General features: G+C 32.6%; 4 protein-coding genes across 5 annotated transcripts; 2 read left to right on the plus strand and 2 right to left on the minus strand.

Moving 5' to 3' along the window:
* The first annotated feature begins 669 nt into the window (after positions 1 to 669).
* LOC130980226 (single myb histone 4-like) lies at positions 670 to 4455 on the plus strand. Of its 2 annotated transcripts, XM_057903886.1 has the most exons (5): positions 670 to 973; positions 1170 to 1244; positions 2630 to 2767; positions 2855 to 2929; positions 3170 to 4455. In XM_057903886.1, the coding sequence occupies exons 3-5, from the start codon at positions 2702 to 2704 to the stop codon at positions 3311 to 3313; spliced, it is 285 nt and encodes a 94-aa protein (XP_057759869.1). In that variant the 5' UTR covers positions 670 to 973; positions 1170 to 1244; positions 2630 to 2701; the 3' UTR covers positions 3314 to 4455. The 2 variants fall into 2 exon arrangements, with proteins under 2 accessions (XP_057759869.1, XP_057759868.1); XM_057903885.1 differs by having other exon boundaries at positions 672 to 973; positions 1170 to 2767; positions 3170 to 4450.
* Positions 4277 to 6549, plus strand: LOC130981593 (uncharacterized). Its single transcript, XM_057905174.1, has 2 exons — positions 4277 to 4340; positions 5084 to 6549. The coding sequence occupies exons 1-2, from the start codon at positions 4277 to 4279 to the stop codon at positions 6547 to 6549; spliced, it is 1530 nt and encodes a 509-aa protein (XP_057761157.1).
* Positions 6550 to 10164: 3615 nt separating this feature from the next.
* On the minus strand, positions 10165 to 12857 carry LOC130982858 (NAC domain-containing protein 7-like). Its single transcript, XM_057906977.1, has 3 exons — positions 12575 to 12857; positions 11441 to 11634; positions 10165 to 11353 (listed from the first exon to the last, which is right to left on the minus strand). Exons 2-3 carry the CDS (start codon positions 11598 to 11600, stop codon positions 10488 to 10490), a joined length of 1026 nt encoding a protein of 341 aa, XP_057762960.1. The 5' UTR covers positions 11601 to 11634; positions 12575 to 12857; the 3' UTR covers positions 10165 to 10487.
* Positions 12858 to 13505: 648 nt separating this feature from the next.
* Positions 13506 to 15432, minus strand: LOC130982778 (pectinesterase-like). The gene has a single exon (XM_057906861.1). The coding sequence runs from the start codon at positions 15305 to 15307 to the stop codon at positions 13658 to 13660; it is 1650 nt and encodes a 549-aa protein (XP_057762844.1). The 5' UTR covers positions 15308 to 15432; the 3' UTR covers positions 13506 to 13657.
* Positions 15433 to 22202: the final 6770 nt, after the last annotated feature.

Here is a 22202-nt window from a genome sequence, read left to right on the forward strand (position 1 = left end):
GGCTTGCGAGAAAAGTCACTATTAAAAATTTAAAATAGAGTGGCATGAGATAAGACTTTATTTTTCTAACACCGGAATTGTTGGAGACCCAAATATTAAAATAGAATCACATGTTCAAGCAAGTATTGTCCATTTTTAATGATATTATGTTAGAGTGGATTTGATTTGATAGATTTGTTAGGTGAACCTCTCTAATAACCTCAAAATGTTAGTAATGAATTGTGCAATTAGGTAATGGTTGCTGACATAGATGACATTTCCGCCTATTTAGGGTCAAATAATGGAGTGAAAATGGCACAAATATTCACGATTAACCAACGCATTTTCTTATTCCGGTTGACTAGTGCCACTTACAACTTGCAATGCAACTATGCAAGGATCTATGCAAGCACATGGGTTTCTCTAGTCTCCGGTACAATGAATGCTAATATCGCAATCAAGCAATTGTATTCTAATCTACCTCATAAAATTAGTCGTTAGTTTGGGCTTTCCACGCACTCTCTCTCTCTCTGTTTTTTTGTTTCTGGGAAAGCAACGATGTAGCTCTTAAAATAATGGCCCAATGTACCAAACAATAGAATAGTCCATTATAAACTGGCCTGCGTAACTGTGCTTCTGAAATTAAGATTTTTGTGAACGCATCACATTGTTTAATTATTGTTTGACCAAAAGATGACGCATTGGTATTTGGTAGCACCAATTTCTCTTTGTCATAAATTATAACGGTATAAGCAGACACAAGGCACAACTGCGCAGCACTCCCTCACCCTCGAGCTGTCTCCGTCACTTCCGTCCAGTCGCTGGACTGCTCCCGCCGCTGTCGCAAGTTGGAGCATCGAAGATTACAGTCACGATCGTGCAGCTCTCCACCATCGTCGCCGTTTCAGCTCTGGAAGCAGCGTCGCCGGACTCGCCTCCTGTCTCCGTCGCGCACCTCTGTTCCACCATCGCCGGCGTCAGCTCGGTTGCACCGGTCAGTTCTGTTCACTGATTCCCCCTCTGTTTTATACTTTTATGCTTCTAGCTTCTAGGTTTTTCTTAAACAATAATTGTTGAATAATTAGTTAATTATTGTTGAATAATCTGTAAACTTGTTATGGGTTGAATAATTGTTAATTAATCTGTGAGTTTTGCTGCTGTTATTGGTTGAACTTTGTTGTGGGTTGCAGTGAAGCACAGTCGCCGAGATCGCCTCCTGCCTCCGTGGCGAACTCTGTTCCACTGGCCAGCGCTACTCCCCCTGGGTCTGCTCTGCTCTGTTTTGTTCTGTTCTATACTTCTAGCTTCTAGCTTCTATAATTTCTGAGTTAATATTGAGTTAATCTGAAGTTAGGTTAATCTGATTCCGATTATGAATTTCTGGTTTTGCAATTTATATATTAATTTCTAGAAATTGAGAAGTACCTAATCCCCCTTTGACTATTTCTCATGATTGTGGATATTTCTTATATATATATATCAGTATAAAGCTTAGAAGAAGGATAGAAAGAGAATATAACTGAATTGGTTAATGACTTAGACTCTAATCTACTACCTTGCTTCCAGTTCCTTTATTCTTTGATCTGTTTCACTAGACCAAACAGTTTTAACTAATATCATATTCATATTGAAGTAGTGTTATTTGAATAGTTTGGAGAGCTCAGTTTTAATTTATAATTTATAATTTATATTTTTGGGTTAGATTAATGAGATTCTGATTCATGATTTATATTTTGGATTAATGTGATTTTGATTCATGATTTATATTTCATGATTTATAGAATGTCTTCTTCGGATGCATTGAGTAATACTCTTGAAAAGAGTACTCCATCCGAAGAGTAATTCTGATTTTTATTTGCATGACTTATGCTTGTGATTTTTATTACTGACTTTGATTTTGAAGGATTTGTAATGCTGAGTTATTGAGTCTGGTTCTATGATTCTGAAATCTTTATAATTTTACTTTGATTTTGATTTTCTGATGTTAAATTGTTGATTCTGGTTCCTATGATTCTGAAATTTTTATTACTGACTTTGATTTTGAAAGATTTGTAATGCTGAGTTATTGAGTCTGGTTCTATGATTCTGAAATCTTTATAATTTTACTTTGATTTTGATTTTCTGATGTTAAATTGTTGATTCTGATTCCTATGATTCTGAAATTTTTATTACTGACTTTGATTTTGAGAGATTTGTAATGCTGAGTTATTGAGTCTGGTTCTATTATTCTGAAATCTTTATAATTTTACTTTGATTTTGATTTTCTGATGTTAAATTGTTGATTCTGAATTTCTGATTGCTATGATTCTGAAATTTTTATTACTAACTTTGATTTTGAAAGATTTGTAATGCTGAGTTATTGAGTCTGGTTCTATGATTCTAAAATCTTTATAATTTTGAGATGATGAACTTGGACAGGAGAATTATGGAATTAGCCCTCTCTAGTTGCTTGTTGAGGACCATTGTATTTTGATTGACTTCATTTAGTAATTTTGTTCAGGTTCACTGTTCCTTTCAATTTGAATTTTTTTGGTGACTACCTTTCAATTTGAATTAATTCTTCTAAAATAATTTTGTTAATTTTTGGTGGTACTTATTAGTTTTGTTGATTGTTAATTCTTGATTTAATTTAATTTTGGAAATGGGTAAGCGGAGGAGATGGAATAAAGCTGAAGTGGATGCCCTAATTGCGGGCGTGGAAAAACATGGGTCTGGAGACTGGATGACGATTCTGAATGATCCTGAATTTGCCCCCATTCTGAGTTTGCGGAACAACGTCAGCCTCAAGGTACGAAATTCCCCTAATTAGTCTTTTCAATTTCGCGTCTAATCTCAATTTAGGGTTTTTAATTTTTATTCTTTTGTCGTAATTCAGGATAAGTGGAGAAACCTTAGCAATGATGCTCAAGGGTCCACAAGTGGAAAGCCCTCTGAACTAGAGGCACTGCGAGTAAGTTTTTTCTTTCTTTTTTTTCACCTGCTAATGCAGTTCTTCATGATGGCACTGGAATTCAACTTGTACTCTGATTCCTAACATGTCGTAAAATATTATTGTGAAAATCGGAAATACTTTTGATTTGGAGCATTATGCTGTTACGTGCTTTTTAATTATTGGCAGTAGCTTCCAGTTGTTGTTTTCGTATAGCATCCTAAAGTTTGTTCACTCTCTTTTTCATATTTGGTTTTTCAGGCTGAACTAAAATGCCTTCGTGAGGAGTTAAAACAAATCAAAGATGAACGTGCTTGTCTACAGAAGCAAGTAAAGGATTTAACAGAAGAAGCAGCAAAGTACAAAGAATTGAAGAGTTTGCTAAGAATGTATCTTAATGGATGAAGCCAATAGGGGGACGGATTTACTCAGCACTTGCCCCCAGTGAATTTGGAAAAATTAATTAGTAGTTCTTAGTGAATTGTCTAATTTGCCCCCACCATCTAATTCATTTTGACCCTACTGCCCACCCTCCAAATCCCTAATCAGCTAACCCTCCTTCCCTTTTTCAATTTTGTTCTTCTGCTCCAGCCTCCAACCTCGGCTTGACCGCTTCCAGACTCCAGCCCTCAGTTACTGTCGTGTCGTCTGCCGCCACTCGCCCACTCCGTTCAGTCTTTCTCCCGCGTCGGCTCCGTCGGTTTCTCGTTGCATCGCAGCGTGCCCGCGTCTGGTTCTGGCGCTGCGTTCCTTCAGTGTCTGGTGTATGGTGAGGTCTTCTTCTTCTTCTTCTTCCTTGGTCTTCACAGCTGCAAGCCTTAAATCCTCGTCTGGTTCTGTCTTCCCGTTCCTTCGGCGTGTAGATCTGGTTCTGTCTTCAGCAGTTCAGGGTGTGCAGGGTGTCGCTGGTTCTGCCGCTGGGTGCCGCCGTGCCGCTGGTTCTGCCGCTGGTTCTGTCGCTGGGTGTCTGGGTCCTAGGTGCCGCTGGTTCTGCCGTTGGGTACCCTGCTTCATTCAGTTTTTATTCTCATTTGCTGCATTGTTATTAAGTTGATATAGTTCATTAACTCATTCAATTTGATATAGTTGATTAATTTGTTTTGATGTGATTGAGTTTATTCTGATGTAAATCATGTAATTGTGTTCTGATAGACTGATAGAGTTCTAATATAATTGTTGGTTACTTTGTTAATTAACAATTGTGTTCTGATGGAATTTTAATGGAGTTATGATGTAATTGTGTTCTGATGGAAGAATTGTTCTGATGTAATTGTGTTCTGATGTAATTGGCTTGACATTTTCCTATAGTAGAAGAATTATTTCGAAAATAAAAAAACACAGATCTAGGGATTTATGATATGAATAAGAATGAGAGGGGAATCAGGGGATTATGATATGAATGTTAGAAGGGATGATGATTTAGAAGTTTACAGTACATAGCTTTCAGTTTCTATAGCAAGTATTTTAAAGTACTTTCTGATCATTCATTTCTAGCTTCCAAAGCATGAACTCTATACATCAAAGCTCTGCCATCTACAATTGGCTACTGGCAAAGAAACCAGAATTTGTACTTTCAAATCTCTATTAGGATAATTAATGCAAATTATGGACTTGCGTTTTAATTTCCTTTAACTTGTGATATATGTAATATCCCATTTGAATATCTTTCTTCATTGTACTTTTGTGGTATTCAATTATGATGAATTGATGATGTATTTATAATATGCTGAGGAAAAGGGCTAGCTTCAAATGTTTCTAATAAATTAAAGCTATATAGTTTTATATTCTTATTTTAATGGATCTTTTATATGAATATATTAAGCAATTCATCATGTAAGAATATATTATCAGTATAAACTCTCAATATATTTATAATTTTATACTGAACTTCTCAATTTATATAGAATTGTGAATTAATTTAGGTTTATAATTTTATTCTATTAGTAATGGAGAAATATTTCAAAAGAATTTTATCATTTGAGATTAGATCCCAAAACAATTTATCGACTTCTTTTAACAAGAGGAAATTTTTAGAATTCGAAGTAGAGAGTCTCATAGCAGATCCAGGACAACGACCAAAGATTTCAAGGAATCATGATTTTTCGCAAACTGCTTGTGGTTCTTCTTTTCGAAGATTTAATTCTAATTGGTTTGATGATTATGGCAATTGGTTAGAGTATAGTATATCAAAAGATGCTGTTTTTTGTCTTTGTTGTTATCTTATGAAACCTGAGACTGAAAGTGGCGATGCTTTTGTAACCAATGGCTTTTCAAATTGGAAAAAAAAGGAGAAATTACAAACTTATGTTGGGATTCATGATAGTGCTCATAATCAAGTTTGGAGAAAATGTGAAGCGCTTATGAAACCAAAACAACACATTAGTGCTGCTATTGAAAAACAATCTGAGCAAGCTAAAAAGAATTATCAAATTCATTTGACAGCCACAATTGATTGTATTAGATTTCTTTTGCGACAAGGATTGGTCTTTTGTGGTAATGATGAGACAGATGTTTCTGTTAATCAAGGAAATTTTTTGGAACTTCTAAACTTTCTTACGCAACATAATGAAGTGATTGGTCGTGCTTTAAAAAATGCTCGTGAGAATCTTAAACTAAGAGCTCCCTCAATTCAAAAAGACATTGTAAGAGCTGCTGCAAGTGAAACGACAAAAGTTATTGTTAATGATCTTGGGGATGAATTGTTTGCTGTTTTGGTTGATGAAGCCCGCGACATTTCTATTAAGGAGCAAATGTCAGTTTGTTTAAGGTGTGTGAATAAAAAAGGGCAAGTTAGGGAGCATTTTCTTGGTCTTGTTCATGTTTCTATTACTAATGTTTTATCTCTAAAATTAGCATTGGAGCCATTATTAGAAACATATAATTTAAGTTTATCAAGAGTACATAGCCAAGGATATGATGGTGCAAGTAATATGCAAGGAGAATTTAATGGTTTAAAAACTTTGATATTGAAAGAAAATTCTTATGCTTTCTATGTACATTGCTTTGCTCACCAACTTCAGTTAGCTCTTGTAACGGTTGCAAAAAAACAAGTTGAAATTGCTTTGCTTTTCAATTTGTTAACCAATTTGTGCAATGTTGTTGGAGCTTCATGTAAACGAAGAGATATGCTTCGTGATAGTCAGATGACTAAGACAATTGAAGCATTACAAAGTGGAGAAATTGCTAGTGGACGTGGTTTGAATCAAGAAATAACTTTGAAAAGAGCTGGAGATACTAGATGGGGTTCACACTATGGAACTATACTTAGATTAATTTCTTTGTTTCCTTCCGTGGTCAATGTTTTTGAATATGTTGAGGAAGATGGAAATAATTCAGAACAAAGAGCTGAAACATGTCATTTATTGAATGTCATTCAATCTTTTGAATTCATTTTCAACTTACACTTGATGAAAAATATCTTGGGAGTTACTAATGAATTATCTCAAGCGTTACAAATGAATGATCAAGACATTGTAAATGCTATGACATTGGTTAAAGTGTCTAAGCAACGGTTGCAAACTATAAGAGATGATGGTTGGTCTCTATTAGTTGACGAAGTCTCATTGTTTTGTGAAAAATATAATATTACTGTTCCAAAAATGGATGATATATTTGTGTCACAAGGAAGATCAAGACGCTAAGCTCAAAAGATCTCAAATTTGCATCATTTTCAAGTTGAGATATTCTATCAAGTAGTTGATAGACAACTTCAAGAACCCAATGCAACAACCGTTTTATAGAGGTGAATACTGAATTACTTCTTTGTATAGCTTGTATGAATCCAAGACACTCATTTATTGCATTTAATAAGGAGAAGTTAATCCAGTTAGTTCAATTCTATCCATTAGAATTTTCTTCTACTCAACTTTTGGCACTTGATAGCCAACTTGAGAACTTCATACTAGATGTGCGTTCTGATGATCAATTCTCAAACTTAAATGGGATTGGTGCTCTTTCTCAAAAATTGGTTGAGACTCGAAAAAATATTGTTTATCCATTAGTGTTTCTTCTTTTGAAGTTAGCTTTAGTTTTGCCTGTAGCAACTGCATCAGTTGAAAGAACATTTTCTGCTATGAACATCATAAAGAGTCGACTTCGCAACCGTATGGGAGATGAATTTTTAAATGATTGTTTAGTGACATACATAGAAAGAGAGACATTTGATTGTACTGACAATGAAAAGATTATTCAATCTTTTCAAAATATGAAACCCAGAAGAATAGAATTTTAAATTATTTATTATTTAAATTATTATTTTATTATTTTAATTTGTTAGTTAAATAATTTGAGGAATAATTATATTTTATAATACTATAGTATAATTATATAAATTATTATTATACTATATATATTTTGCCCCCACTGATAAAATTTTCTGAATCCATCACTGGAAGCCATCATAGTATTTGTTCTACAAAGTTGCACTGAAATAGATCTTCTAAGTAGGAAACTTTTCTTTTTCCAGCATAGAATTTACAGAAGAAAGATAGAATATCTGATAGCACAGATTTTGCTTAGTATGCTATTTTTGTACAGTGAAATCATATTAGATCATACATATAGGTGTTGATGTCATTTAGTTTAAGGTGTTGGATTCTAGATCCTCCAATTTCAGAGGGAAATTTTAAGAAGGGTCTAAACTTTATCAAGGATTTTGTATACATATTAATACTATGATAGCAATGTTATTTTCTATTACAGTGTTTTTGCTCATGCTCCAATTATTCGATGCAATATTGGGTGCTTTTGCCTGCCTTGCATTTTTCAAAGGAAAACGAAATCGGTCGTTAAATATATATTTCTGTCGTATACTAATTTGGTATAACTGTATAAGACTTCACAAAAAAGACTTAATCTTAAGATTTTTGATAGAAAATGTTAAACAATTAGAAATATTTCCTGTGATAATAAATGTTGATTGGCACATAGATTTTCTTTTCTTTTTCTTTTTATAAAAAAAAGGAAAAGTCTAGGGGACCAGCAGTTTTATTGAATTTTGGCCAGCATGTAACCAGCAGAGGAAGGTGAGCCATTGGATGAAATCTCACACCAATCTCACACCATCAAATCATCATTGATGGCTAGTTGATGGCTAACAATCACAAAAATTGCTGGCCCCCTAGCATTGCTCTAAAAAAAATCAGGTATGTGTGTTCGGTAAAATTTATTAACAAGGTGTTTGTATTTAATTTTCAATTAAAAAAACTGTGGAACAACTCCATACTACATTTTTGTTAAGCAACAGTTTTAAGTGTCTCATATTAGTAGAAGTAAGCAACTCCATAAGTCTGGTTGTTAGAGAGAATTATTGCCTTTCAATCTTGATTAGCCAGTTCATTTAACTACTTTACCAACTTATTTAAGGGTTTTAAATTTTAATAACTGGTAGAGGGAGAGGTCGATTGAGAGTGGAGAGAAGGGTGAGATCGGTATAATTTTGTAACACGTCTCATAATAAATTCCTATAATAATATTAACATTACCAACTTCTAACACGGCATAATTAAATGTCAATTTGATAGAGTGGCTACAACAGCCTAAGAATCTAATAACTTAACAAAGGCTTCTAAAAATTATACTGCAGACCATGATTCATGTCAAACTGGAGATAAAGTTGTGGCTACCATAGTGCCAATCTCCCCTGTTAATGGAACCATTCCAGTTTCCTCATTCAGGTTTCTTCAAATTCAAATAGTTATCTGATCCTGGTTTAAACAAATCCTGAACTTGATTTAATTCCTTCTCTGAAATCAAGAAGCAGGCAAGAATGTTAGCTAACAACTTTGATCAAACTATAGAGCAATGTACAAATAGTTATGGCATGCCAAGAATTTTATGTTGCATAGTTAGAGAGACTCCAGTCTATGCAAATGAGACCAAAACTGTGTTAATGGGGCGGGGCGGGCTTCCCCGCCTGACACCCCTTAAGCACTATCACACATTGTAATTATCCCAATGGCATTTGCAAAATTATACTATTAAAAATCAAAAGCTTTTTCTTATACCAAATTAAAAAAGCTTCTGTTCACGTTGACACAAAATATAGTAGCAGTTAGCAGACTGTTATGAGTTTGAGTTCTTTTTAGAATATTAGGCCAAGTTTGGCTAAACTTTTTAAATAAGTTCTTTTGAAAAAAAAGTTTAAAATATAAGAATTTTTATTAATAATAACTTTTAAATAAGTTATTTTGAGTTTGGAAAGTTATTATAAAAGTCCTTGTTTTAAAGTTGTGCGTAATAATATAGCTTTTGAAAATAGGAGAAGTCACATTTTTTAATTTCTTCAAGAGCTCTTAAATAACTTTTTGAAAAGTTAAAAGTTTATCTAAAAAATTGTACCCAACACTATTAATGTAACTTTTTATAAGTCAAAAGTTGAAAAGAATAGCTTTTAAGTGTTTCCAAACGGACCCTAAGTCTTCAATTGTTAGCTAGGTAACTCAGTACCAAACCCAAAAAAAAAAAGAGCTAGGTATGTAACTCTGAAAATTGTATCAATTAAAAGTAATTGGTGAATTCTTTAATTGGTTTTAAACTGACCCAATTCAGAAAAATAAGAATTCCCTTTGCATGCACAATTATACCTCCAAATCCAACATTAGGTGTAGATTTGGCAGAAATTTATATATGTGATTGTTATTACATAGTGCTATTCTATCTATGCAACACAAACTTAGACATAGCTATGTATTGTCATGATCTTAAAGAAACTGTTGTAAAAGTCTTTGAAGTTACGCATACATATATATATGAAGGACACCTTTGTGGCTCTATAATAAGTGGCTATGACTTGATGACACATCAAATAACTATATATATTCGATGTTTTGCTTGCCTTGTAAACCTGTGAGAGATTGTTAAGCCATAATGTATGTATTGCGAGACTTGGCAGCAAAGCATGCGTGCTATATATCATAATTTCTTGCCATTTCTAATTGGGACCGGATCTCAGTGGTTAAGAAAAACCTCTCCTTAATATACAAAATTAAGTTCCCTAAACTCTTTATCGTATTAGCATATATAGCCTTGATGCTCCACCAAGGACCATAACCAATCATTACAGTGTACCTACTTTTAATCTCTTGTTTCCTTTAATTCATTTGAACATATATGCCAGGGTGAACAAAGGAAGAGATAACATTAATATAAGCTATATATAACTGTTTAATTTGTTTGAAATGCAAGATACATAGAGAATAGAGATATATATGAACAGATGTTTGAACATGGACTACTAAATAGAGCCCATGATTCATGGCAAACAATAATTAATAATACAACTTTAAACCCTAAAAGAAATGTGTAAATCCTGCATGATTCAACTATATATGACTGACTATTTGAATAAACTTTTAACTTAATTAATCCATGCTAGTGATGGTGGATGGCTCCATGCACCTACTATAATGTAAAGTTACAGTCATTTCGTTTATTATGTACAGGAATTTGAACAACCAACACTTGGATCCGTCTTGGTTAATCAATAATAATAACCCTGTTAATTATATTATTTTGTATATAATGTATGTACCCATATATCCAAAACGAATTGGAGCAGAAGCAGAGACTTGAAGAGGCACTATTTCCACACGTCCATTATTGGACAGCTTGAGTTTGATGTTGAGGCACCATTATCATTATTATTATTATTATTTTCTGGCATCATCAATTCTTGTTTGGAGACATGATGATCTTCTCTAAGCTGTGATGAAACAAACTTGTCAACAAGTCTCCAATCAGCAGCAGCAGCTGAAGAAGAAGCTTGCTCTTCATTTAAATTTCCATAGAGTAGTGCCTGATGATGAATTAAGCTTTTCCCTTGTTCTTGAAAAGCAGTAGTTTCATTATTATTAATAGCAGCAAATGGTGGTGCCATGATTGGATTATTATTATTATGATTGGAAAGAGCAGCAGTTTGATGAAGAAGTGGAAGATGATGAAGAGGCAAGTTGTTGTTGTGTTGTTGGTAGAAGACATCACAGTTATTATTAGGGATTAGTTGGTGCTTTGACGAAGAAGAACAAGAGTTGTCAAAGTGATCTGGTTGTTGGTGCATGAAAGAGGAGTCATCATACCAAGTACAGGAAGGGGAATCATGATCACTCATCTTACGCATAATGGAAGTCACTCTCTTCTTGAACACTCTACACACAACCCATCCTTCTTCGTGAGGAGTAGCAGCCGCAGTTTGATCCGTTTCAAGACGATATTCGTGCATAATCCAATCAGATTTGAGGCCATTAGGGGCTCGACCTTTGTAGAAGACGAGAGTCTTTCTCATCCCAATCAAGTCATGCTTGGAATATATAGCTTTGTCCCTCCCTGTTGCTTTCCAAAACCCTGCTGCAGTTGCTCTATTTGTGCGAGTTCCTGTTGGATATTTTTTATCTTTATGGCTAAAGAAGTACCACTCGTTTTGCTCTTCTGTTCCTAGTCTGCATAGCTCTATATATTCATCAAATTAATAAGTTATACTTAAGAATGTATCTCCTGTTAAATAATTAAATTTGCGTAGTAGAATATGTATGTTACCTTGAAGATCCCAGGGTTCGATTTTGTAGAGGTCAACATCTTTGATGACATCAAGGTCAATCCTACATGAATTAACTTTTTTTCTAAGGTAGTAATCAACGAGTTCTTCATCCGTTGGATGGAACCTAAAACCCGGTGGAACATGACAAAATGTATTCATCTTCTCTCTATCTGATTCTGATCAATGGTTAATCCTGTTATTCAAGAATTCATTTTAAGATCAATAAAACCCATCATCATGATTACATTATGCGGCGTTATATGAGAAAGAAAGTCTAGAGAGGAGCACTTTTATTAAAATCTAGCCGACATATATCCAGTAAAAGAAAAGAGAGTAATTTCACATTATTAAATAAAATTTCATACCATTAAAAATATTATTGATAACTATTTAATAGCTACAAATTACAAAACTTGCTGTCCCTAGCATTCTTCAATTATATATTAGACACATGCACAACACAATATATCACAGTATTATTTATTTGTATATTACTGCACATGAATACTAAAGTAATTAATGCCACTCATTGCTGTTCCCACTAGTTCATGACCCATGCTTCCAAATGATACAAAGTAACATGCTCAATCACAAAACCAGACACAAATGGGAAATGGAAAATCAAGAACATGTTTGGGAAGAGTAGAAAAAAATAGATTATTAACCAATAATTTCAACTACCATACAACTTATAAATAAAAGTAACGTTCTAAAACTTATTAGTATAAATAAAAGTTAATTTTTTTCAATTGTAATGATTTTATCAATTTGTTATCAACTATTTTAAATATTAAATAATATTATTTCATATCCATTTTTTGTAATTGTCTACTTAAAAATAATCTTTTTTCATACATTCAAAACATAGTAAATTATCTTAAATTTACTTTTCAGTTAAAGTAGTTAAACATAAATTGATTGTCGCTATCTTTTTTAATTTCTAAGTGTTCCAAACATAAATTAAGAATTGGGACATAGATATGAGACGATATTATTATATTGACTAATTAGCTTAAGTAGAATCGAAAGGAAAGCGTGAATGGTGACTGAGGAGTATTATATGTATGAAAATAAATATGAATGTTCTCAACATATATAGTTTAAGCAAATTAAAGTACGATGAGAGAGCTCACAGAGATGAAGCAAGGTAATAAGAGATGAGGGTGGTGCAGTCACAAATCTGCCTCCCAAGATCATGAAGCTCCTAACTCAGACGAATGTCCTCAATGATTTGTTGGTCTACTTTGATTCATGTTGTTGGATCAAGTATAGAGAATGAAGTAGGTAGCTAGGTAGCTAGGAAGGAAGCCCTAACCCTAAACAAATAATTGTGTGTGTTTGGTTTTGTGGGAATGAAACTAAATAAAGGATATGATCTTAGGTGATTCTATAAATGGATGTATTGTATTTGTGTCATGATCCATGTCTCACTGTCAGGACTGAATTGGTGGAAAAGCTTTTAGAAGCGAAAGCGGGCAAAAAAATGTGGCAGAAAATATGGCATAAGGGATGATCAAAGTGTTTGTATCTACCCGCCACCAAACAAAGAGTGCTTAACAAGAGAACATGCTAGCTATGGGTCTTTTTCTATCTCTATATACTAATCTTTGCTATTAAGCGCTGAATGAATGAAAGAGGAACTAACGTAACGGCTCAGACCAATCACCAAATCTTAAAAGAAAGAAACAAACACAAAAAGGGATAAGTTGACGTAATGGAGCAGCCAGCTTCCACGCCCACACTCATCATCTTCACTTACACTAGATTTATTCATCTCTTCATCTACCTAATATAAGTGTAATTCACTAATTTGTACCATTATTATTGGTTTTTCACATTTTACAACATTTAGGACAAATGAAAGAGCTAGTGAGTTGCTGAAAAGTGTGATGGTTAATTAGTTGTTGTTGGCCTTATAATAATTAGACTAATAATATATAATTCTAATTGGACAACATATAATAAACATTGATCCAGTGGCTAATAATTACCATATAGAGCAAAAAGCTAAACTCAACATCCTTTATAAAAGTGACGATCATCATTTCATTCATTTGTCTTAACTCATACAAAAGAGAATACATCGAGTAGGATATAATTGAAATAATAATTTAATTTAATTTAATTTAATTTCGATCAAAGACACACAAATAATAATTTCTCTCGCTTGCTCAAATGTACAAAAGAATGAATGCTGAAAACAAACTACATGAGAATCAGAGGCCAGAGCTGAAGGGAACAGATGTGGTAGGCAACCAGGTGCGACCAGCAAGAAGAGAAGTCACAGTGAATTGTGACGCCTCTTTTGGGTTTGAAATCACATGAAAACCGGGCCACTTCACTCTTTTGCTTGTATCGGAAGCAGGCCCAGAATTCTCATACTCTCCAAAATATAAAGTATCCTTGGCAAAGTCAGATCCATTCCATTCATCCCAGCCCAATGGGCTTATAAGAGAGTCCAAGTAAGTCCGCATAACAACAACCCTAGCGTTCTGCTGCCAGGGCCGGCCCAAGAAGGTCTGAACCTTGTCCAAAACAGGAACGAGATCGGGTGCGGCTTTGATAACGGATTTGTGGATGGAGATGCCGGTGTTCTGGAAGGGATCCCCACGGCCCTGTGCGGTGATAGTGTTGGCCTGCCCATCCAGGGGCTTTCTTGCAAATATGTGACAGTTTTGGAAGACCACGGCGGCGTTGCCGAAGATGAAGTCAACGGTGCCGTAGATGTAGCACTGTCTGTAGAACTGGCGCTGCGCGTGGGCCATGAGCGTGTCTTGGTAGCCCACAATGCCGCACTTGTAGAACACAGAGAGGTCGGAGGCGGATCTCAGGGCCACAGCTTGGCCCTTGCGTGGGCCCGCGGTGTTTTGTAAAGTGATGTCTCTTGCGATGAAGTGAAGCCCATCTATGCCGGCGGTTGCGGAGCTGTATGTTGTGTAACCGTCTTGAGAGCTTCTGCTGCCGCTAATGATGGTGTTTCTCATGCCGTCACCAACCAGCATCACGTTATCGTTGTTTTTCTCCACCTCTATGTTTTCTTTGTATACTCCTTTTGTCACGTGTATTACAAATCTGCTTGTCTTCACGGTTCTCTTCGCCGCCGCGTTCAGTGCTTCTTGCACCGTCTTGAAATTCCCCGATCCGTCTTTCGCCACCACAACGTGAGCCTTTATCGCGCTAGATTGAAGAAGCCTCCTTTCGTGACCGGAAAACCAGCTCGGAAAATCGTCTTCTGCTTCTTCTTCTTCTCCCTCTACTTCTGCTTCTGCTAATGTCCGATTTGCTTGTGGTTGTTGTTTCATCATCTTGACAAAATCCAAGTTGATGGCTAAGCTGTTCCTCACCATCTCAGTGACGTTGGTGTTCTTAGATGAAACCTTGAAATCTTGAACGCTGAGTTCTTGTGCACCCGTTTGACACGTTTGGATGTTTGTGAGAACAGTGCTGAGCCATGTCTGTGCATCAACCGCTGAACAGTTGTTGTTGTTAAGGCATTCGAGGGTACGCTTGAGATGGAAGATGGTGTCGTCATAGAGCTTCAAGCAATCGCCATGCACAGCTTCATGGTTCTTTGTCTTGATCAAGTTTTGGTCCAAACCATGTGCTTCCTTTTGCATGATGGTTGCTTCCTCTAATGCAGATTTCACAAGCATGCTCCTCAACTCGGTTCTGTGCTTGATTATTGTTGTGTGCTGTTGGTTGCTTTCACCTAAGTAGTACTTGCATGTTCCAGGGTGTGGCGTTAGGTTGCACCACCAATCAATGTTACCAGAGGAATGAGAAGAAGAAGGTACTCTTCTTGATGCTGATAAGACAAGTGAAGATACCAGCAATAACAGCCTGATGATAACCATTGTTCTTCCCATGATTGCCTTTAGTTTATCAGTGAATGAATGAATGAATGAAAGCTAAGAAACAATAATAATTAGGTGGAGTTCGATTGGTTGATGATTGCTCCAACAATGTGTAGGAAATATGTATGTGTTTTTGTTTTGAGTTGATTGGTTTTGGAATTTGGAGGGTGCTGACAAGTTTATATATGTATGTTTTTGGGTGTGGAGTGTGAATGTCAAAGACGCGTGTGTTTAATCCAATAATAATAAGATAATAGTGGCAGATAGAGTTACATTACAATGCAAACTGTGATTATTGAGATTTCAAGTAAAGAATAAAAAAAGGAATAAAAGCTTAGCAGGTGCAAGAATGTCGTAGCTAGCTAGAACTAGAAGTCGCTAATTGCAAATGCAAGAAAAACACAAACAAGTGTCTGTCGCTGAGAGCAAAATCTGAAACGAATCTTGGTTACCAAGTTATCATCTGCGACGGCTATGATGAGGATGAGGAAAAAAGGTTAGGTTGAGTTGGTGTCAAGTTGTATGCTAGTTTTAATTTTCAAAAAATGCATGCATAATGGTGATCAACAAAAATAGTATATATTATCCATTAGTGAGCAGAATTCTTCAAGCACAGGTGAAGGAGCAGTTGCTTTGAACGTAGTAACCATTTTCATATCACTTGCATTCTGTTGCACTCTTCTGCGTCTAATTCAAGCATGCATATCTCAATTCTGCCGTAACCCATGTGCTCTTGGTTGCACATTAAGCAATTAATTATTTCAAACATTTTGACTTTGCATTATATATATATATATATATATATATATATATATATATATATATAATTAATATCTCCAGGAAATAACTCCTTCATGTATCACCTTATATCAGGTCTTCATCATATGTATATATACTTTTCCTAATATTAAAGTCGTCAGTTATAAGTTCAAAATGAATGTACAATTAAACCAAAATATAACTCATGAGCAGTCATTATGAGAAACGAATAGCAAATAAAATGCAAAATTAATTAACTCGAGTTATATCTGATATTGAGTAATGAAGCAGCATATATAGTATGTATTATTATAAAATTTGTTCTATATTAAAATACAATAAAATGCTTTTTTCATATATATGCATTATACATTACACAGACATAACTGGAAGAAAAAATCTACTTTATATTGATAAGCCAATTTAGTTTTTCTAAATTATTTATAAATTAACATAATTAGATGAAATTTGTACCCAGATATTTGATGAATTTATGAATATATTAATAAAGTATAAATGACTTATCAATATAAATTAGAAAATGAAAAAAAAGTAATTCAGGGTATATACTTTTAATATATTATATAATATATATGTAAAAGTTATGTATGTAATAAAGAAAGTGAGCGTTGAACCCAAAATTTTTAGTTCATATATAAAATTAGAATAAATTCTAAATTCTATTATATTCTATCAATTATAAACCGTAAATACCAAAAAAATTTCGAATGTCAAGTTATAAACTCTTCACTTTTTTTATTTATTTTTATATGAAACTAACTTAATGTATTTTTCATACTTGTAACACTAACAAAATTTTAATAATAATAATTGACCATTTAGACATATAGGAAATGATATCAAATAATAGATACATAGCTAAGGATATTTCAATTATTTTTTATAATAAAAATATTAATTTAAATTAATTTAAAATATAATTTATCAACTTTTTAATTAAATTAATTTATTTAATGTATTTTAATAAAATAATTTAATTTAATTAATTATATATATTAAATTTTAATTATTAAAAAATATATTAAAAAAAATATTTTAAACACCTTTATTTTACAACCAATACTTATGTTCATCCGCAAATTCAGACGTAAAGTCGCAATCTATGCGTTACGAACAAAAAGTAGATATCTATCCAATTTACATCACTTAACGGTGGCCAAATATTTAAAATTGGATTCTCAACTAAAAAACTGTGAATTTTGATGTTGAGATCACACACGTAATATTGAATACTTCCAAATTTCCCGGTAGATCACCATTCACCACGTAATATTAATATTTGTACCTCTATTAGGCATGGTTCCATAAATGGTTTTTTCATTTTCAAGGCTTACAGTGAAAGCTCTTCCAACACCAAATTCCTTAATATTATTTATGATGACCACTATAGATTACATGAGTATTTTCTCTTTATTAAGCAATACTCTTGTCATTCTATTTTTTTTCAGATTAAATTTTATTTTATTTTTGCTACCAATAATAGTACTACACACATATAGCTTTTGAGAAGAAATACTTCAATCCTGTATAATAATAAAAAAGAAAATAATTAGTAGTACTTTTGTTAATTATCTTGTTGGCTCTCTCTTATTAAATTCATTCCGTAGTAGGTATGTTATCTTTTTTCTCGAATTTTCATACAATAATGTCGCATGCCACCAAGGCACCAAAATATGTAAATATGTACTTTCAATATGCCATCTTTGTAGGTAAGTAATTAAAGAACAAATTCAGACCGTAATGCTGGAGAATAATGGCTTCACATATACGTGGCAGGATTTTGAGGTGCATATTAATAATTTGATTTGATATAATTGGTTGAAAGGTTGTCCTTTTAAACTTGTTAATTAAATACTCATTAAAATAATTACCTTTTTGAACCAATAATTTCGATTCTATAGTGAAGTAGATAGCTAGTGCTTCTTAAATTTTTGGTTTGGTAGTGTGACTTTTTTTTTAAATGTTGGGAAGTTCTTACTTCTTATTCTTAATTTTTCGGAGTTTAAGATTCTTTTAGAGCTAAATTATGTATTTTATAAGTTGCAATAATACATTTTCTAAGAGAACTATACGAATGATCTGCCACATCATTATAAATATGAAAAGACTAGTTCATAAGTAAATTGCTTGTTTATGTGCTAGCTAGGTAGGTATAAATGAAATATAATAGGTTTTATTTAGGTAATTAAATTTCCCTTTATTATTTCATTGTTAATTCGATCATTGCTCGCCCGTGAGCTCTCTATATGATTAAGCAAAGAACCTTTTTGGTTGGGTTGGCGAGACGAAATCTTTGCAACTACGTTGTTGAAAATGTAACCGAGCGAGTATGGGAGGCGATGCATCACAAACACATTTTAATTCCCTTTCTCACAACTGTCATCTCATGATGTTGATCATCATGTATACATACATAACACAACTAAGTAAGCATGCATTCAATACCATTTAATCATTTATATACATATTCAAATTATTATGGATATATGCATCCTTTGGGTTATTATCTATTCCCTAAATTAATTTTTATACTAAGTTTCTCTCCCAGGCCCCCACCCCTACCCCCAACAACATATTTTAGCATTCTTTCTAATTTTCCTTTTGATAATAAATTAATAACCCTAAAGTCTCCTTTACACATTCTTTTATGGGTTTTATTGAATATGTAACTTTGATCAAACTAACATGTTAGATGTTGGTCCTGCTTTAATTTCTATCTCTCTATATATCTTTCTTTTTTGTTTTTCTTTTCTTTCTTGCCCCTTAGCTTCTTTAAGTCATGATCATGTCTATTTTAACTTTATTATCCGATCCTTTGATGATGATATGCTTTTATTTCAATTATTGTGTTGTGTATATCATTTAATCAATTATCTATTGATTTGATATTATTTTGTAACTTAGCTTTTCGAAAATTGATGAAGATCATGACCAGCTCTTTAACTTTCTAAAATTAGTATTTCCCTGAAAAAAAAATAGAATGACAAGAGTATTGTTTAATAAAGAGAAAAGGAAAAGTTTAGGGCAAACAACTTTGTTAAATTCTGGTCAGTATGTAATCAGCAAAGAAAAGTGAGTTATTGGATGAAATTTCACATCAATCTTACACCATTAAAATCATCATTGATTACTATTTGATAGCTACAAATCACAAAAGTTGCTACTACCTAACATTGCTCAAGAGAAAATACTCATGTAATCTATAGTGGTCATCATAAATAATATTAAGGAATTTGGTGTTGGAAGAGCTTTCACTGTAAGCCTTGAAAATGAAAAAACCATTTATGGAACCATGCCTAATAGAGGTACAAATATTCAATATTACGTGTGTGATCTCAACATCAAAATTCACAGTTTTTTAGTTGAGAATCCAATTTTGAATCTTTGGCCACCGTTAAGTGATGTAAATTGGATAGAGATCTACTTTTTGTTCGTAACGCATAGATTGCGACTTTACGCCTCAATTTGTGGATGAACATAATTATTGGTAATAAAATACAGACGCTTAAAAAGCCTTTTGTTAAAGAAATTTTTTAATAATTAAAATTTAATATATATAATTAATTAAATTATATTATTTTATTCAAATAAAATTAAATAAATTAATTTCGTTAAAAAATTAATAAATTATATTTTAAATTAATATTTTTTATAAAAAATAAATATAATATCTCTATTATAAAAAATAATTGAAATATTCTTAGCTATGTATCTATTATTTGATATCACTCACTATGTCTAAATGGTCAATTATTATTATTATTATTATTATTATTATTATTATTATTATTATTATTAAATCTTACTTCAATCCCAAATCCTATGTCCCACGACCAGGAAAAGGACCAGAAGCACACAATTATGGAACCACTTTAGTCTGTAATTTCGGCACATGCCTTCAAACTTATCCAACTACTCACATATCATTATTTATATATCAATGAATTCCTTTTACTGCGATATTGAATATTCTACTCCCCCTAACTATTTGTATTTAGGGTTGATAATGGTAGAGTATAATAGAATTTAGGCTTTATTTTCATTTTATTTATGAATTAAATTTTTTTTGAAAATTTTGTTCTATTTTATTTGCGGGTTGATAATTTTTTAATTTTAATTTTATTTGGGCTCTAAAATTCTAAATCCTACTCTATTTAATTTTTTTACAGAAAAAAAAATTAAATAAAATATATATTAATAAAATATAAAATAAAAAATTTAAATTAAAATTAAAATAATAAATTTTTAAAGAAATTTAACATAAAATTACGAATCAGATGATCATCAACTAATTTAGTGATTATTTTAATTTTTTATAAGAGGAAGATTATGGGTTCAACCGTTACTTTATTTGTTACATACATAACTTTTACATATATATTATATGATATATTAAAAGTACAAATAGAATAGAGTAGAATATACTTTAAACCCGTATCCTATTATATCCGCAGATAAATTTGCACCACAACTGCAAATAGAGTAGTTTTTGCTAGTCCTAACTCCTACCTGTATTGATACTTTATTTATTTTAACTTTTAAAAAATATTTTAGATAACAGAAACGTTAGTGAATAATACTTTTTAATATTTGTTTTGTATTTGAGTTAGTACTAATCAATTTTCTACTGTTTTACTAAAATTACTGACAATGCAGCATTTTTCGTTAGGTAAATTATTTTTATTTTTTAATTTAATTATTTTGCAAAAATAAATAATGTTGCTTTTTTTCATTTTCTAATTTATATTGATAAGTCATTTATACTTTATTAATATATTCATAAATTCATCAAATATCTGGGTACGAATTTCATCTAATTATGTTAATTTATAAATAATTTAGAAAAACTAAAATGGCTTATCAATATAAAGTAGATTTTTTCTTCCAGTTGTATGTGTATAATGTATAATGTATATGTATGAAAAAAGCATTTTATTGTATTTTAATATAGAACAAATTTTATAATAATACATACTATATATGCTGCTTCATTACTCAAAATCAGATATAACTTGAGTTAATTAATTTTGCATTTTATTTGCTATTCGTTTTTCATAATGACTGCTCATGAGTTATATTTTGGTTTAATTGTACATTCATTTTGAACTTATAACTGACGACTTTAATATTATTATTACTTACTTGATGACTAAACAGTTATGACATTATTAATATCAATTGAGTTATAATAACTTGTAGTCATTACTTCATTGAATTCATTTCAAATTTGTAACCTATGACATGTTAAACTAGTTATTAGTACTGATTTAATGATTAAATGTTGATAACATCAATGCCAATAGAATTATAATTAGTCACCACTTTATTTTTACTGCAAATTTTATGACAAAGACTTCAAAACACGCAATTATGTGTATTTTTTTTGGTTAAAATATATTTTTCCTTTAAATTAATGGACTCCTTCATATATATATAAAAGTTAATATATCTACCCAAAAATGTATTTAAATAGAATAAAGTACTATTTTATAGTTCTCAATAATATATTGAATTCAGTTTTTATTTAGTTAATAACATTTCAAACGTCATTTTCAAAAAATTTTAAATAAATTTAATATTTTTCTACCATTAAATTATTTGACACGAATAATTAACGAAATAAGTGACATGAGTATTTGTTACGGTAGGTAACCGGAGATTAGTCCAATGGATGGCGTTTGGCAGCCCAAGTGTGTGATGGAGGAGGAATCCGGGTAAGTCCGCAACTCGGGAGGCTCCGTCCGACTTGTGCTCGCGTGGGAATGGGGGGTGGTACCTGCAAGGACACTCCGATGCTTAAGTTAGCAAGGGTGCAAGCAAGTCTTAGAGAGTATTGGACTTAGGAATACCTGAGGTGTGTCAGTGTACTTATAGTGGTGAGCCAATAACCACCGCTGGAGTAGTGCCGTATCTTTAGGATAATAACCGTCCCATTATCTTAGGGAGGTTAAGATATGGCTTTATGAAGTGGTTAGAGAGATTTCAGGGGCGGTTACTCATTTGAATGAGTATTTATCTGCCAGCTAATCTCACAACCGACTTCTTCGTACAAAGTCGGGATTGACACCGACCTCTTGCATGGAGGTGGTGCTTTGCTAGGCTTAATCTAATGGATCAGGCCTTTCGA

The sequence above is a fragment of the Arachis stenosperma genome, chromosome 5 (assembly GCF_014773155.1).
Source record: "Arachis stenosperma cultivar V10309 chromosome 5, arast.V10309.gnm1.PFL2, whole genome shotgun sequence".
Lineage (NCBI taxonomy): Eukaryota > Viridiplantae > Streptophyta > Magnoliopsida > Fabales > Fabaceae > Arachis > Arachis stenosperma.